At 50.9% G+C, this 15,137-nt stretch overlaps 1 protein-coding gene and 1 pseudogene across 2 annotated transcripts; one reads left to right on the top strand and one right to left on the bottom strand.

Annotated features, from left to right (window-relative positions):
* Positions 1 to 418: 418 nt before the first annotated feature.
* LOC308511557 (tryptophan--tRNA ligase, cytoplasmic-like) lies at positions 419 to 2,555 on the bottom strand (annotated as a pseudogene). The gene is made up of 2 exons: positions 2,520 to 2,555; positions 419 to 1,660 (listed from the first exon to the last, which is right to left on the bottom strand). The product of its transcript is annotated as a tryptophan--tRNA ligase, cytoplasmic-like (transcript).
* A 5,997-nt stretch (positions 2,556 to 8,552) lies between these two features.
* Positions 8,553 to 9,101, top strand: LOC308511558 (ferritin heavy chain-like; the record flags this gene model as incomplete). Its single annotated transcript, XM_081081574.1, has 1 exon — positions 8,553 to 9,101. One exon carries the CDS (start codon positions 8,553 to 8,555, stop codon positions 9,099 to 9,101), a length of 549 nt encoding a protein of 182 aa, XP_080937700.1.
* Between the last annotated feature and the right edge of the window lie 6,036 nt (positions 9,102 to 15,137).

The raw sequence follows: 15,137 nt of genomic DNA on the forward strand, positions 1-15,137 counted from the left end.
AAGCTGGGAGATCTCTCAGTCAAAAGCACAGCTAGCATTTCTGTTTGATTTTGGGGGGATGGGCTGAAATAGGCCTGTGCCCATTAAACTTCCTGAAATGAACACCTAGACCAAAGGCTGTATAACCATCAGGCTTTAAGGGTGTATGTAGAGTGGGATGTTGTCCAATGGAGGTCCTCCTAGGGGCAGAGCAGGCAGCTCACAGGGTGTCTTTGGAAAGGATGACACAGGGAGAAACAGTACTGACAGACACACAGAGTTACAGACACCAGGAACCGGAAGCCACGTGACAGAGCCTCTGGATAAATTATGGTTCCTTCTGTGCAGATATAAAATGGGCATTATTGAAAGTCATAGGACAGCTCTGGGCAGGGGTGGGGGTGTGTGTCAAGAATTCTTTGAATATCTCTTCCATAGCCTACTTGCACCTGGACTGGTGCTCTGCCAGGAGGGGCTGCAGGACCTGCATGAGCTCCTTCTTGAGCTCCCAGGTGAGCATGGCTCCACTGCTGTAATCCTTCCTGATCTGCTCCAGCTTGTCCTCATCCTCGAGCAAGAAGGTCATGTACATGAAGGACACGTCCAGGTGGCCATTTCCCCCAAACTGCCTGTGCTCCTCCATGATGTGTCTCCGTCCATAAAACACATACTTGTTGACCTTGGACTTGATCTGCTTGGCTGTGTCTGTGAGGAAGTGGACCAGTTGGGGTCACTGGCACTCCTTTGGGTCAGAGTCCCCTGCAGGGAGGGGAAGAAGGTCGAGTGCAGCAGGGTGGTTTAGGATAGAAAATCCTGGGTGTGACATCTCTTGTCATCCTGAAGTAAGGATCCTGGTTGATGGCACAGGGGCTGAGGCCTTGGACGTCCATCTTGCTCCCAAAGTTCTGTGGGAATGAGTTACTGAAGGAGGGAGCAGCCTGGATGGCAGGAAAGCTGATCTTCCCCTTGCAATCACTGTCTGCAAAGCCAAAAAATGCCTTTCACTTGGTTGAAGGTCACGTGCTTCTGATCTTCACCATATTCTTGTAGAAGTCTGTGCTCACCCCCATGTAGTCGAGGTCAGAGAAGATGGGCTTGTTGATGTCAAAGCCACAGGTGATGATGTCCTTGGCATTTTCCATGGAGTAGCCATAGGCCTGGTCCAGGGTCAGGACTTCCACAGGTACTTCTACTCATCTGCCATCCGGATGAGCAAGAGCACATTCAACATGTCCCGCAGCCACTTTGTGAAAATGAACGGGATGTGGTGGCCTACATGCATGGCTTCGGAAGAGGGGCCCCTGCCCATTTACCAGCGAAACAGCTTCTTGTTTTCATAGGCATCGAGGACTTGGTTCACGTCTCTGTTTGAGAAGAAGGTTCATCTGTGCAGGAAGCGGTGCAGTCTCTGGCCCCTGGCTCTCTCTATTCTGTTTATCAGCTCTTGGTCAATGTTATTGCTTCCCAACAGACAATGAGCTTGTCATACTCACTGCCTTTTGCACTGTTCTTCTGTTCATTTCAGGGGTCCACAAAATCCATTTCAGCTTCCATGGCACCTGGACCACTAACCCAGGTGCAAGGGTCTCTGGAAGGCAGTGGCCTTGTAGCTCTCCCCCGTGGCCACGTTGTAGCTCATTTTTAGCAATAACAGCCTCTTCCCTGCAGAATCAATTTCATCCTGGGCTGCGGGGGACACTGAAGAGGTGGCCCGTGGAGTAGCTGAGATCTCTGTGCAGCTGGGCTCTTCTTTTATAGTCTCCCCCCTCTTACCGTTTCCTTTTTTAAGCCCCTTTCTTCTCTTTTCTTCTTGTTCACCCCACCCTGCAGCTACTTGCAGTAAGAATTTCTTAGAAATCAACCAGTTTCTCACAAACACTTGAGCCTCTTGACCAATTCCTCATGAGACAGTCCAATCAGGTTTAGGTTGTGAGTGTGTGTATTTGGGGGAGGGTAGGTGTAGAGACCAATGAAACCCACTCTAAATTCAAACTATTAGCCGGTCATTGCATCATTAGCTGGTCATTAGCCACCCCACACTGCAAGCTGGCCTCCATTTAACCTCCACACTCACTCCCCATCTCACATCCTTAGTCTCAGTATGAGAACTGAGTTTTCATTTGTCCTCATGGGAAGAAAGGCAGACTCCAAGTGCCCTGCGGGTATTGTGCACTAAGGCAATGTTGTGAAAGATCAGTTCTGGGGTCACAGGGACCTGAATTTCCAAAGACAGCTTTGACTTTTTAAAAAAAAAAATATTTTTATTCATTTCAGAGAGGAAAGGAGATGGAGTGAGATGAAAACTTCAATGATGAGAATTATTGATCATGTGCCTCCTGCACACCCCCTACTAGGGATTGAGCCCATAACCTGGGCATGTGCCCTTGACCAGAATCAAACATGGGACCCTTCAATCTACAGGCCAATGCTCAGTCCACTGAGCCAAACCGGTTAGAGCTGGCTTTTTACTTTTCTTTTTATTGCTGAAAGTATTATACATGTCCCTTTTTTTACCCTAGTGACCTCTCCCAGCACCTTACCCCCAAATCCTTCACCATCCCATTGTCTGTGTCCATGGGTTATGCATATACGCACATGAGTTCAGTGGTTGAATTCTTCCTCCCTCCACCCTCTCCTTCTTTCCCTAGTGTGTTCCATGTCTCTTTGACTCTAGGTCTATTTTTTCATCACTTTATGTTCTTAGTTATTTTTCACATATGACTGAGATCATATGATATTGATCTTTCTCCCACTGGCTTATGCAAATTAACCGCCATCTTTGTTGGGTTAATTTGCATACTCATCCTGATTGGCTGGTGGGCATAGCAGAGTGATGCCAATTTCCATGTTTCTCTTTTATTAGTATAGACTAGAGGCTTGGTGCACAAAAATTTGTGCACTGGCGGGGGGGCGTGTCCCTCAGCTCCACTTGTGACCTCTCACAGTCTGGGACCCCTTCGGAGATAATGACCTGCTGGCTTAGGCCCGCTCCCGGTTGGCAGAGGGCAGGCCCAATCCCTAGGTGCAGCCCCTGGTCAGGCTCAGAGTAGGGCTGATTGGGGAGTTGGGGCGCCACCCTCAGTCACGATCAGGGTAGGGCCGATTGGGTGGTGGAGGTGCCACCCCCTGTCACAATCAAGGCAGGGTCAATGGGGAGGTTGCGGATTCACCCCCTCTCATGCACAGAGCAGGGCCGATAAGGGGGTTGGGGCGCTGCCCCCTCTCACACACAGAGCAGGGCCAATAGGGGAGTTGGGGCACCACCCCCTGTCACACACAGTACAGAGCAGATCAGGGGGTTGGGGAGCTTCCCGCTATCAGGCACAGAGCAGGGCCGATCAGGGGGTTAGGGCGCCATCCCCTGTCATGAACAGAGCAGAGAGGATAGGGAGTTGTGGCCCCGCCCCCTGTCACACACAGAGCCACAGGGCGATCTGGGGGTTTGGGCGTTGCCCCCTCTCACACTGCTTCAGGGGCCAGGAGGCCTCGTGCCTCCACTGATCAAAGTCCTGGGAGGCCTTGCGGCTCTGCTTGTCACCAGGGCAGTGAGGTCTCGCTGCTCAGCTGATCCAGGTGCTAGGAGGCCTCACAGCTCCGCTGATCCCAGGTTCGGGAGGCCTCACAGCTCCGCTGTTCTCAAGTTCGGGAGGCTTTATGGCTCCGCTGATCCTGGGTTTGGAAGGCCCGGCGGCTCCACTAATCCCGTTGATGGGAGGCATATTACCCTTTCACTATATACTATAGAGGCCTGGTGCATGGGTGGGAGCCATTTCTTTTGCCCTGAAGGGTGTCCCGGATCAGGGTGGGGGGGTCCTGCTTGGGTGCCTGGCCAGCCTGGATGAGGGGATGGTGGCTGTTTTCAGTTAGTCACACCACCTACAGGGTGGGTGTCCCCCCTGGGGTGCCTGGCCAGTCTGGGTGAGTGGCTGAGGGCCGTTTTCAGGCTGTCTGGTGACTAAAGCTCCCAACCTCTCCTTTTTTTCTTTCTTTTTTTTTTTTTTTTATTCTGGGATTTATTTACCTTCTATGGCTGTCACTGCAGCTGAGAGCCAGCTTTAGCTCTGAGGCTCGGCTCCAGCTCTGAGACCTCGGCTGCTGAACTCAGGTATCTGGTTAGTTTGGCTTCTATAATTGGAACACTGTTGCAAATCCAGCTTGGCCGGCTGGTTGAAAGCATGGTGTTTATTTAGCTTCTATAATTGCAGCATTGCTTCTTAGAGTGCAGCTCAGAGGCCAGCAGTGGCAGGCGGGGAACCTTGGCTTCCTCCATCACTGAAGCAAGTAAGCCTCCTGTTCGCTTCAGCTGCCTGGCTCCCGGCCGCCATCTTGGTTGGCAGTTAATTTGCATATCACCCTGATTAGCCAATGGGAAGTGTGTTGGAGGTACGGTTAATTACCATGTTTGTCTATTATTAGATAGGATAAAAAAACCAAGTGACCAACATGACCAGTCACTATGACATGCAGTGTGGCTGGCCAACCGGCCTGATCAGGGGTGGTGCTGACCAATCAACCTCTCACGTTCCCTCCCCTGGGCTGGCCCAGCCCCAATTAGACTGATCGGGGCAGGCTTCTGGACCCCACCCATGCATGAATTCATGCACCAGGACTCTAGTCCTATCTAATAAAAGAGAAACATGGTAATTAGCATACATCCGCTACCCTTCCCATTGGCTAAACAGGGTGATATGCAAATTAACTGCCAACAAAGATGGCGGTTAACTGCCAACAAAGATGGCGGTTAATTTGCATACAGAGGCGCAATGATGGGAGGCCATAGGGAAAGGACGGTGATTGGAAATACAGGCAGCAGGCAAGAGCCGGGAGGCACGGCCCCTGGCCCTGAATGGGAGAACCGGCCATCTGTGCCCGCCCCCCTGCCGGTGATCAGAGAAGCCAGAGCGGGGCACCGAAGAGGCCGGTGCCTGCCTCTTCCCTGGTCGCCCCTGCCAGGGATGGGGAACCGGAGATCCCATAGCAGGAAAGGGGGGCCTGCAGCTAGTCCCCCTGTGCGCCTGCCCCTGGGTCACTGCAGCGATCAGGGAGCAGGGAAGAGTGGTCTCTAGCCAGCCCCCATGTGCGCCTGCCCCTGGGTCGCCATGGTGATCACAGAGCAGGAAAGGGCGGCCTGCAGCCAGCCCTGTGTGCGCCTGCACCTGGGTCACCACTGAGATCCCTGAGCAGGAAAGAGCGGCCTCTAGCCAGCCCCCCTGTGCACCTGCCCCTGGGTCGCTGCAGGGATCATGAAGCAGGAAAGGGCTGTCTCTAGGCAGCCCCCCTGTGCGCCTGCCTGTGGAATCGCAGCTGCGATCACGGAGCAGGAAAGGGGGGCCTGCAGCCAGCCCACGTGTGCCCCTGCCCCTGGGTCGCCACTGCGATCCCACAGGAGGAAAGGGGGGCCTGCAGCCAACCTCCGTGTGCGCCTGCAGCTGCGATCATGGAGCAGGAAAGGGGGGCCTCTAGCCAGCCCCCCTGTGCCCCTGCCCATGGGATTGCCCCAGAGATCATGGAGCAGGAAAGGGTGTGAAGTATGGTACCTATTTGCTTTGTTTAACAATGGACAGGTTACTGTTACTTTGATTTTCTAAATTGTATAAGTCATCCCATTCGATTGAATGCCTTATCGATTGAATGACTATTCCATTGATTGTTATCATACTGGTCTTAGAGAGCACATTCTTCTGTAGCTGGGAAACAGGACAGCACAATTACCCTAAATTGTTTTAGTGGCCACAGGTGGTGCGTTCCAGCTGACTCAGTGGTCCCGAGACCAGGAAAGCACAATTACTCTAAACTGTCCTGACAACTCAGTGGTCGGGAGACCCAAGGGCTCTAGATAATGTATACCTGTCAATTCAGTGACCCCGAGACCCGAAACTGTAATTAACATGCTTAATTCTGCTTCTGTAATCTGCTTTTTTGGGAGCCAGGTGCCACATTCCAAACCCTGGGATGTAATCAATACCTTTGTGATTTTGCCTATATAAGTCTGGTTTTGCCACCATCTTAGGGCTATGAGATTTGGGAATGGCCCCTCATAGTCCCGGGTTGCAATCAATGTGACTCTTTAATTCGACTTCTTGAGGCGTCCTTCTGTGATTCGCGGGGTACGTTACAACAGGTGGCCTGCAGCCAGCCATGTGTGCGCCAGCACCTGGGTCACCACTGCGATTCCTGAGGAGGAAAGAGCGGCCTCTAGCCAGCCCCCCTGTGCGCCTGCCCTTGGGATTGCAGCGGCGATCAAGGAGCAGGAAAGGGGGGCCTGCAGCCAGCCTCCCTGTGTGCCTGCGCTTGGGATCACTGTGGTGATCCCAGAGCAGGAAAGGGCGGCCTGCAGCCATGCCCTGTGTGCGCCTGTCCCTAGGTTGCTCTGGCAATCCCACAGCAGGAAAGGGCGCCTCACCCTGGCCACAGCTCAAGGGAGAGTACAACATGCAGTGGAGGCCAGGAGCCTGAGAGATCAACAGAGAGGGGCACCTCCCAGGTGTGGCTGGGGGCAGGCCCCCAGCAGACACACACACACACACACACACACACACACACACACACACACAAACGGGACGCCTGCACCGAGCCTCTGCTGCCAGACTGTGGCCATTAGTAGGACATCTACTGAGGGCTCCTGGACTGAGGGGCAGGCTTGGCTGAGGGAACCCCATCCCCCAGTCCACGAATTTCGTGCACCGGGCCTCTAGTATATATATATATATATATATATATATATATATATATATATATATATATATATATATTTAAGAACAATGTCAAAAAGTTTACTGACCATCTTTCTTCTAGGAGTTTTCTGGGTTTGCATCTTATAGTTAACTCTTTAATCAGTTTTGAGTTTATTCTGATATATAGTGTAAGAAAATGGTCTAGTATCATTTTTGCATGTATTTGTCCAGTTTTCCCAGCACCATTTATTGACTAGAGTGATGGTGAACCTATGACACGTGAACTCATTTTTTAGTTGATTTTTCTTTGTTAAATGGCATTTAAATATATAAAATAAATATCAAAAATATAAATCTTTGTTTTACCATAGTTGCAAATATCAAAAAATTTCTATGTGTGACAGGGCACCAGAGTTAAGTTAGGGTTTTTCAAAATGCTGACATGCCGAGCTCAAAAGGTTCGCCATCACTGGACTAGACTGTGCTTATTCCATTGTATGTTCTTCCCCCCTTTGCCATAGATTAATGGCCCGTATAGGTGTGAGTTTGTTTCTGGGTTATTCCGTTTCATTGAGCTAGACATCTTTTGCCATTACCATTTTGTTTTGATTACTAGGGGCTTGTAGAATAGTTCTATCAATGGTAGCATGATACCTCCAACTTTGTTCTTCTTTCTCAAGATTGCTGTGGCTATTTGGGGTCAAAATTTTTGGATTATTTGTTCCAGTTCTATGGTAAATGGCACTGGTATTTTGATATTGATTGTGTTGAATCTATATAATCCTTTTGGTACTATGGACATTTTTTACATTAATTGTTCCTATCCATAAGAAACAGTATATGCTTTTATTTATTTGCTTCCTCTTCAATTGCGTTCTTCACTGTCTTATTATTTTCAGAGTTCAGACGTTTTTACCTCTTTGGTTAAATTTACTGGTAGGTATTTTTGATGCAATTGTAAATGGGATGTTTTCTTAATTTCTTTTCTGATGTTTCACTATTGGTACATAACCATGCTATGGATTTCTGAACACTAAGTTTTTATCCTGTAACTTTACTAAATTCATTTACCAGTTCTAATAGCATTTTGATGGAATCTTTAGGATGTCTGCGTTGAGACCATGGGAACTGTCCCCCTTGGGGGCAGACAGGGCGGGCAGAATGTGTTTCAGGGCTGTGCTGAGAGATGGAGAGGAGACAGAGTAAAGGGCGGGAAGGCCAGTTCACAGGAGGGAAGATGGGAGGCGGAGAGTCGGTGAGGCTGTGGAGGCCGGGCTCTGCCCGCAGAGAGGGGGGCCTTGATGGTGAACAGGAGGAAGTGCAGGTCGCTTGTGTCACAAGGCCGAGGACCGGGGACAGGCTGTGGGTACTGTGGGTGCAGACGCTGACATCATTCTGATGAAGCTTTGGGATTCATGCTGAGGCAATAAGGATTCCCCAAAAGGGCTGGGCGGCGGTTAAGGACACAACCACATCGGGACCACATTCACACAAGTTGCTCCGAGAAATCAAGTTCAGTTGATGTCCTGGCAGCGGTTGCACTTCTCCTCATGGGTCACACTTTAAAATGCCATGAAGGCCAGGGCCCAGCATGAGACGGGCATGGAATCTGGAGAAGGTCAGCGCTGCCCGCCTCCTCGGGGCCCCCTCAGGCCCCCCTGTGAGGGGCCCCCCGCCCCTCCCCAGACCCCTGAGTAACGGTCACTGCTTCGGGTCCCCTCAGAGCCAACCGCCACCACCAGCGGCCCGCAGCCTTCCACGTGTCTTGTCGCTGCAGACGCCTGACTCTGGTGCCCTGCCCTCACCCAGGACCTAGGGAGACCCCAGCCGCCTACACCTGTGACCCGCCGGCCTCATCCACTCAGCCTCAACCTCCAACCCGCTCCTGCGCCTGCAGACATGGCCACTCCTCCGCCCTCCTCTGAGCGCCAGCGCTACCATCCAGACTGCGAGGCCGCCATCAACCAGCAGATCGGCCTGGAGCTCTACGCGGCCTCCGTGTACACCTCCATCGCCGGCTACTTCCAGAGGCCCGACCGGGCCTGGCAGCAGGGCTCCCAGTACTTCCGGAAGCGGGCCCTCAAGAAGAGGGAGCAGGCGGAGCGGCTGGTGTGGCTGCAGAGCCAGCGCGGGGGCCGGGTCCTGCTGGAGGACGTCCCCCGGCCGCAGCAGCACCAGTGGGACAGCAGCCTGATGGCCCTGGAGCAGGCCCTGCTCCTGGCGAAGAGAGTGGACCAGGGCCTGCGGCACCTGCACCGCCGGGCCACCCACCGGGAGGACGCCCACCTGTGCGAGTTCCTGGAGAGCCACTGCCTGCACCCACAGGCGGCCTTCCTCCAGGAGCTGGGCGGCCACATCAGCCAGCTGCGCCAGATGCAGGCCCCCGAGTCCGGCCTGGAGGAGGACCTGCTCCACAAGCTCACCCTGGGCGACGGAGAGGAGCACTGACCGGGACTGCCTTCCCGAGAGCCGAGGGGGCCTCCCTGCCCCGTGCCCGGATGCCCATGGCCACATTGCCCGTGCAAAACGGGCACCTCAGTTCCATGTTCAAGGTCCGCTGTCTCTTCAAATAAAGTCATTGGTTCTTAAATAAATAAAGGTCTTTCTCTGATTCCTGTGAGCAAATCCCTCACGTGTCAGTTTTAAAACATGTATCCAGGAGTCTCCATCAAGGACTCAATTAGGTGCAGCTCGGGACCCTGGATGGAGGAGGGAGGAGTGATTCTAAGGGACCCTTATGGAGGGAGGAGGGATTCCATAGGACCCTGATGGAGGGAGGAGGGATTCCATAGGACCCTGAGGGAGGAGAGAGGAGGGATTCCATAGGACCCTATTGAATGAAGGAGGGGTTCCATAGGACCCTGATGGAGGGGGGAGGGGGGATTCCATAGGACCCTGATGGAGGTGGAAGAAGGGATTCCATAGGACCGTGATGAAGGAGGAAGGAGGAATTCCATAGAAACCTGATGGATGGAGGAGGGATTCCATAGGACCCTGGATGGAGGGAGGAGGGACTCCATAGGACCCTGATGGAGGGAAGGAGGAGCGATTCCACAGGACCCTGATGGATGGAGGAGGGATTCCATAGGATCCTGATGGAGGAGGGAGGAGTGATTCCATAGGACCCTGATGGAGGGAGGAGGGATTCCATAGGACCCTGATGCAGGGAGGAGGGATTTCATAGGATCCTGGATGGAGGAGGTAGGATGGAGTCCAAAGGACCCAGATGGAGAGACAGAAAAAGGATTCCATAGGACACAGTTGGAGGGAGGGAGGAGGGATTTGTTAGGATCCTGGACGGAGTGAGGAAGGATTCCATAGGACTCTTGATAGATGAGGAAGGAGCGATTCCATGGGACCATGGATGGAGGAACGAGGAATATCATGGGACCCTGATGGAGGGAGGAGGGATACCACAGGACCCTGGATGGAAGGAGGAGGAATTCCATAGGACCCTAGATGGAGAGAGGAGGAATTCCATATGACCCTAGATGGAGAGAGGAGGAATTCCATAGGACCCTGGAGTGAAGGAGGAGGGGTTCTATAGGACCCAATGGATGGAGTGAGGAGGGATTCCATAAGATCCTGTTGGAGGAGAGATGAGGGATTCCATAGGTCCCTGATGGAGGGAGGAGGGATTCCATAGGACCTTGGATGGAGAGAGGAGGAATTCCTTAGGATCCTGCTGGAGGAGGAAGGAGGAATTCCATAGGACCCTGATGGAGTGGGTGGAATTCCAGAGAACCCAGGATGGAGGAGGGAGGAGGAATTTCATAGGAAGCCTGGATGGAGTTGGGAGGAGGGATTCCGTACGACCCTGATGGAGGGAGGAGGGATTCCATAGGGCACCGATGACGGGAGGGAGATATTCCATAGGAGGTAGGGAGGTGGGATCCCATAGGACGCTGGATGTAAGGAGGAGGGATTCCATGGGACCGTCATGGAGGAGGGAAGAGGGATTCCAAAGGATCCTGATGGAGGAAGGAGGAGGGATTCCATAGGGCCCTGATGGAAGGAGGAGGAATTCCATAGGATCCTGATGGAGGGAGGAGGAGGGATTCCATAGGATCCTGATGGAAGGAGGTAGGAGGGATTCCATAGGGCCCTGATGTAGGAGGGAAGAGGGATTGCATAAGACACTTATGGGGGGAGGAGGGAATCCATACGACCCTGATGGAGGGAGGAGGGACTCCATAGGACCCTGGACAGAGAGAATAGGAATTCCTTAGGATCCTGATGAATGAGGGAGGAGGGATTCCATAGGACCTTGGATGGAGGAAGGAGAGGGAGTCCATAGGACCCAGATGGAGCAAGGGAGAAAGTATTCCGTATGATCCAGTTGGAAGGAGGGAGGAGGGATTCGATAAGATCCTGGATGGAGGGAGGAGGGATTCCATAGGACTGTGATGAAGGGAGGAGGTATTCCATAGGACCCTGATGACAGGAGGGAGGTGGGATTCCATAGGACCCTAATCGAGGGAGGAGGAATTCCATAGTACCCTGATGGAAGGAGGGAGGATTCTATTGGAACCAGATGGAGGTGGGAGAAGGGATTCCATAGGACCGTGATTGAGGAAGGAAGAGGAATTCCATAGGACCCTGGATGGAGGAAGGAGGGATTCCATAGGACCCTGATGGAAGTAGGAGGAAGTCCTTAGGATCTTGATGGGGGAGGGAGGAGTTATTCCATAGGGCCCTGATGGAGGAGGGAGGAGGGATTCAATAGGATCCTGATGGAGGGAGGAAGGAATCCATAGCATCCTTATGGAAGGAGGGTGTAGAGATTCCATAGGATCCTGATGGAGTAGGAAGATGGGCTTCCATACGGCCCTGTTGGAGGAGGGAGGAGGGATTCCATAGGACCCTGAAGGAGGGAGGGAGGAGGGATTCCATAGGACCATGGATGGAGGGAGGAGGAATACCATGGGACCCTGATGGAGGGAGGGGGGATTCCATAGGACCCAGATGGATGGAGTGAGGAGGGATTCCATAATATCCTTATGGAGGAGAGAGGAAGGATTCCACAGGTCCCTGATGGAGGGAGGAAGGATTCCATAGGACCCTGGATGGAGAGAGGAGGAATTCCTTAGGATCCTGCTGGAGGAGTAAGGAGGGATTCCATAGGACCCTGATGGAGGGTGGAGGGATTCCAGAGGACCCTCGATGGAGGAGTTAGGAGGGATTTCCAAGGACCCAGATGGAGGGAGGGAGAAAGGATCCCTAGGATCCTTTTGGAGGAAGAGAGGAGCGATTCCATAGGATCCTGGATAGAGGGAGGAGGGATTCCATAGGACCCTGGTTTCCGAGAGGAGGGATATCCTAGGACCATGTTTCAGGGTGGGAGGACGGATTCCTTAGGATCCTGGATGGTGGGAGGAGGGATACCATGAGACCCTGATGGAGGGAGGAGGGCTTCCATAGGATCCTGGATGAAAAGAGAGATGGGTATTCCATAGGATTCTGATGTAGGGAGGGAGGGAGGAGGGATTCCATAGTTCCCTGGATTGAGGGAGGAGGGATTCCATAGGACCCTGGATGGAGGGAGGAGGGATTCCATAGGATCTTGATGGAGGGAGGAGGGATTCTATATGACCCTTATGGAGGTGGGAATAGGGATTCCATAGAATCCTGCATGGAGTAGGAGGTATTCCGTGGGTCCCAGCATGGAGGAGAAGTTATTTCATGTGAACCTGGGTGGAGGAGGAGGTATTCCGTGGCACCTGGGAAAACAGAAAATTAACCTACACCTTATTAACAATGCATATGAGGGTGCAGATAGGTGGATGGTCTTCGACCCTTTGAATGTGGATGAATGTTCATGCTAAATGTATAAAATATATCCTTAAAATCACAGCTGTGCTTACCTCTGGTAAAAGGGTGAATAGAATGGGATTGGGCATGGATTAAAAGAAAGTATTCCTGTATTTAACCTACAGTTTTTGGTTTACTAAAATATGCAGATATTAACATTTGTTAACATCTGGGTAGCAAGATGGAGACCCCTTACTCTAAGAACAGAGTAAATGAAATTGCAACACTGCAGATGATCCTTGGTCAATTGTGAGAGTAAATAGCTGCTCTGTGAAGAGCAGATCTGTTTTAACTTGCTCAGCTCTAACCCTACCCCATCCCTCCTTACATAGGACAGTAAAGATCTTTGGCATCTGAGCCTTTTAATCTCCCTAACTACACTCCAAGACAGTGAATGAATTTAAGACAATTACAGACCTGCAGAGAAGGGAAACAATAGGACACATTTTCCTACAAGCAAAAAAACAAACTACTGTTCTAATGTGAGAAATATTGTGTTTATTTTGGCATCAGAAAGTGTTCCTATTCTACCTATAAGCTCTATGCCATGTATCCCCAAATGAGAAAGAAACTGAATAACTAACACACTCCACTCTCCCATTTTGAACAAAACCCTAGTAGTGAAATGGACATCACAATTCTAGATCAGATCCATGCTACTTACCGAGGTGAATCAAGTAAGTCCTTTATTCATAAATATAAATGGAAAAGGTTTGCCAGATGTATGAGGAGGGTAAAATAGAGGATCACAATAAACACACAAAACTATGTCATTGTGGGGGAAAACTCAGATAAAATATTGAAATAAAAGATAATTTTACTAAAAATTCAAATTCCTATTCTCAGAATTTTAAGGGAAGAAAATAGATTTATAAAATTAAAATGAAATATCTACTATAGAAGGAAACAATTAGAGGACAGATCAAGCACTTGCAAGATAGAAGTATTTGCAACAGCATGGATTGACCTGGAGAATATTATGCTAAATGAAATAAGCCAGTCAGGGAAAGGTAAGTATCACATGATCTCACTCATATGTGGAATCTAATGAACAAAATAAATCCATGAAAAAATAGATCCAGAAACAATGTCATTTTGATTTTTAAAAAAATGAAAACTAAAAGGGGAAGTCAGTGGAATATTCTGATGTTGAAAAATGTTGCCACATTACAAGGTATCAGAATTATCTTAAATGTGCTTATTATAAGTGATCCAAGTCATGGTAACAACTACCTGTAAGACACAATCTTCACACGCTGTCTATTTAAGAAGCAAAAAAAGGGGACAATTTAGAAAGGTAAGTACTCTACATCAATAATCACTCTTCAGAAATGTTTGCCTTGGGAGATGGTAAACAACTACAGCAGGCTCTTTTTCAATAGCCATATTTACTAATGTTAACTGTCATAGCCAGAGTAGGATGAATACTTGGAAGATGCTGATGTTCATACAGTAATGTAACCTCTTGTATTTAAGAGTGAAGAGAGCTCTAGAAACATTATTTGGAACTCCTGAGGCTCATTCATTATGTTTCATTGGCTAATTTTATATATATGTATATATATCTCCTATCTAATAGTAGACAAACATGGTAATTAACCGTACCTCCGACATGGCTAATCAAGGAGATATGCAAATTAACTGCCAACCAAGATGGTGGCTAATTTGCATATGGCAGGCAGGGCGGGGCAGCGCCATCCTGCCTGCCTTGCTGCCATCCAGGCCTGCTATTTGCGACCGGGGCAGCAGGTGGCCCTTATGAGAACAGACCCAGGGCTGGCAGCGGGACCACAGAGATCAGCCAGCAGCCACGCCCACAAACGGCCCTCCCGCAGGGATCCCTGGCTGACAGTTGCTCATGCACTGCTCTGCCAATGGCCACGCCCACAAACGGCCCTCCCATGGGGATCGGAGGCTGCCAGGTGCTAATGCATGTATCTGCCAAAACGCACACCTGGGCTGCCTTTGCCCTGCGCAAACTATGCAGCTGGCAGAGGGGAGTGGGGCCGCTGGGAGCAGGGCGGGAACTTCCCGGGGTTTGCGTCAGGCAGCCCAAAGCAGAGTGCAACTATCCCAACAGGTAGCTGCTTTCTCATTCACTTACTTGCTCATTCATTCACCCATTCACTCACTCATTCACTCACTCACCAAACCCTCTCAGGGCCATGGCACCGGGCCAGGCACAGAAGTTGAAGTAGTATAAGACAGAGCTATGTCCTCAAGATGTTAGTAATTCAGTATGCAGCCAGGAGAGGGGTCCCAGGCCACTGGGAACAGGGGGGAACTTTCCAGGGTGGGCTTCAGGGAGCCGTGTGTGAGGCTGGAACTTCTGCCGCGTTGCCATGGCAATGCGGCAGAAGTTCCCGCCCCTTAGCTGCTTGTTCATTCACTTACTTGCTCATTCATTCACTCATTCACTCATTCATTATTCACGCACTCAACAAACCCTCTCAGGTCCATAGCAGCAGGCCAGGCACTGAAGATGAAGCAGGATAAGACAGAGCTATGTCCTCAAGATGTTAGTAATCCAGTAGGGCGAAGCAGACACATGAACGAGGCAGTTGTATGCACAGATGCAGTGTACTAGGTTCTGTGAGGGCTGTAACATACACTGACTTTGTTCTCTTGACAAAATGGGGCCTCGGGAGCCAGGCCGCCCAAGCCTGTAGGCCT

Source organism: Myotis nattereri (assembly GCF_964212035.1).
Source record: "Myotis nattereri genome assembly, chromosome: X".
NCBI classification, from domain to species: domain Eukaryota; kingdom Metazoa; phylum Chordata; class Mammalia; order Chiroptera; family Vespertilionidae; genus Myotis; species Myotis nattereri.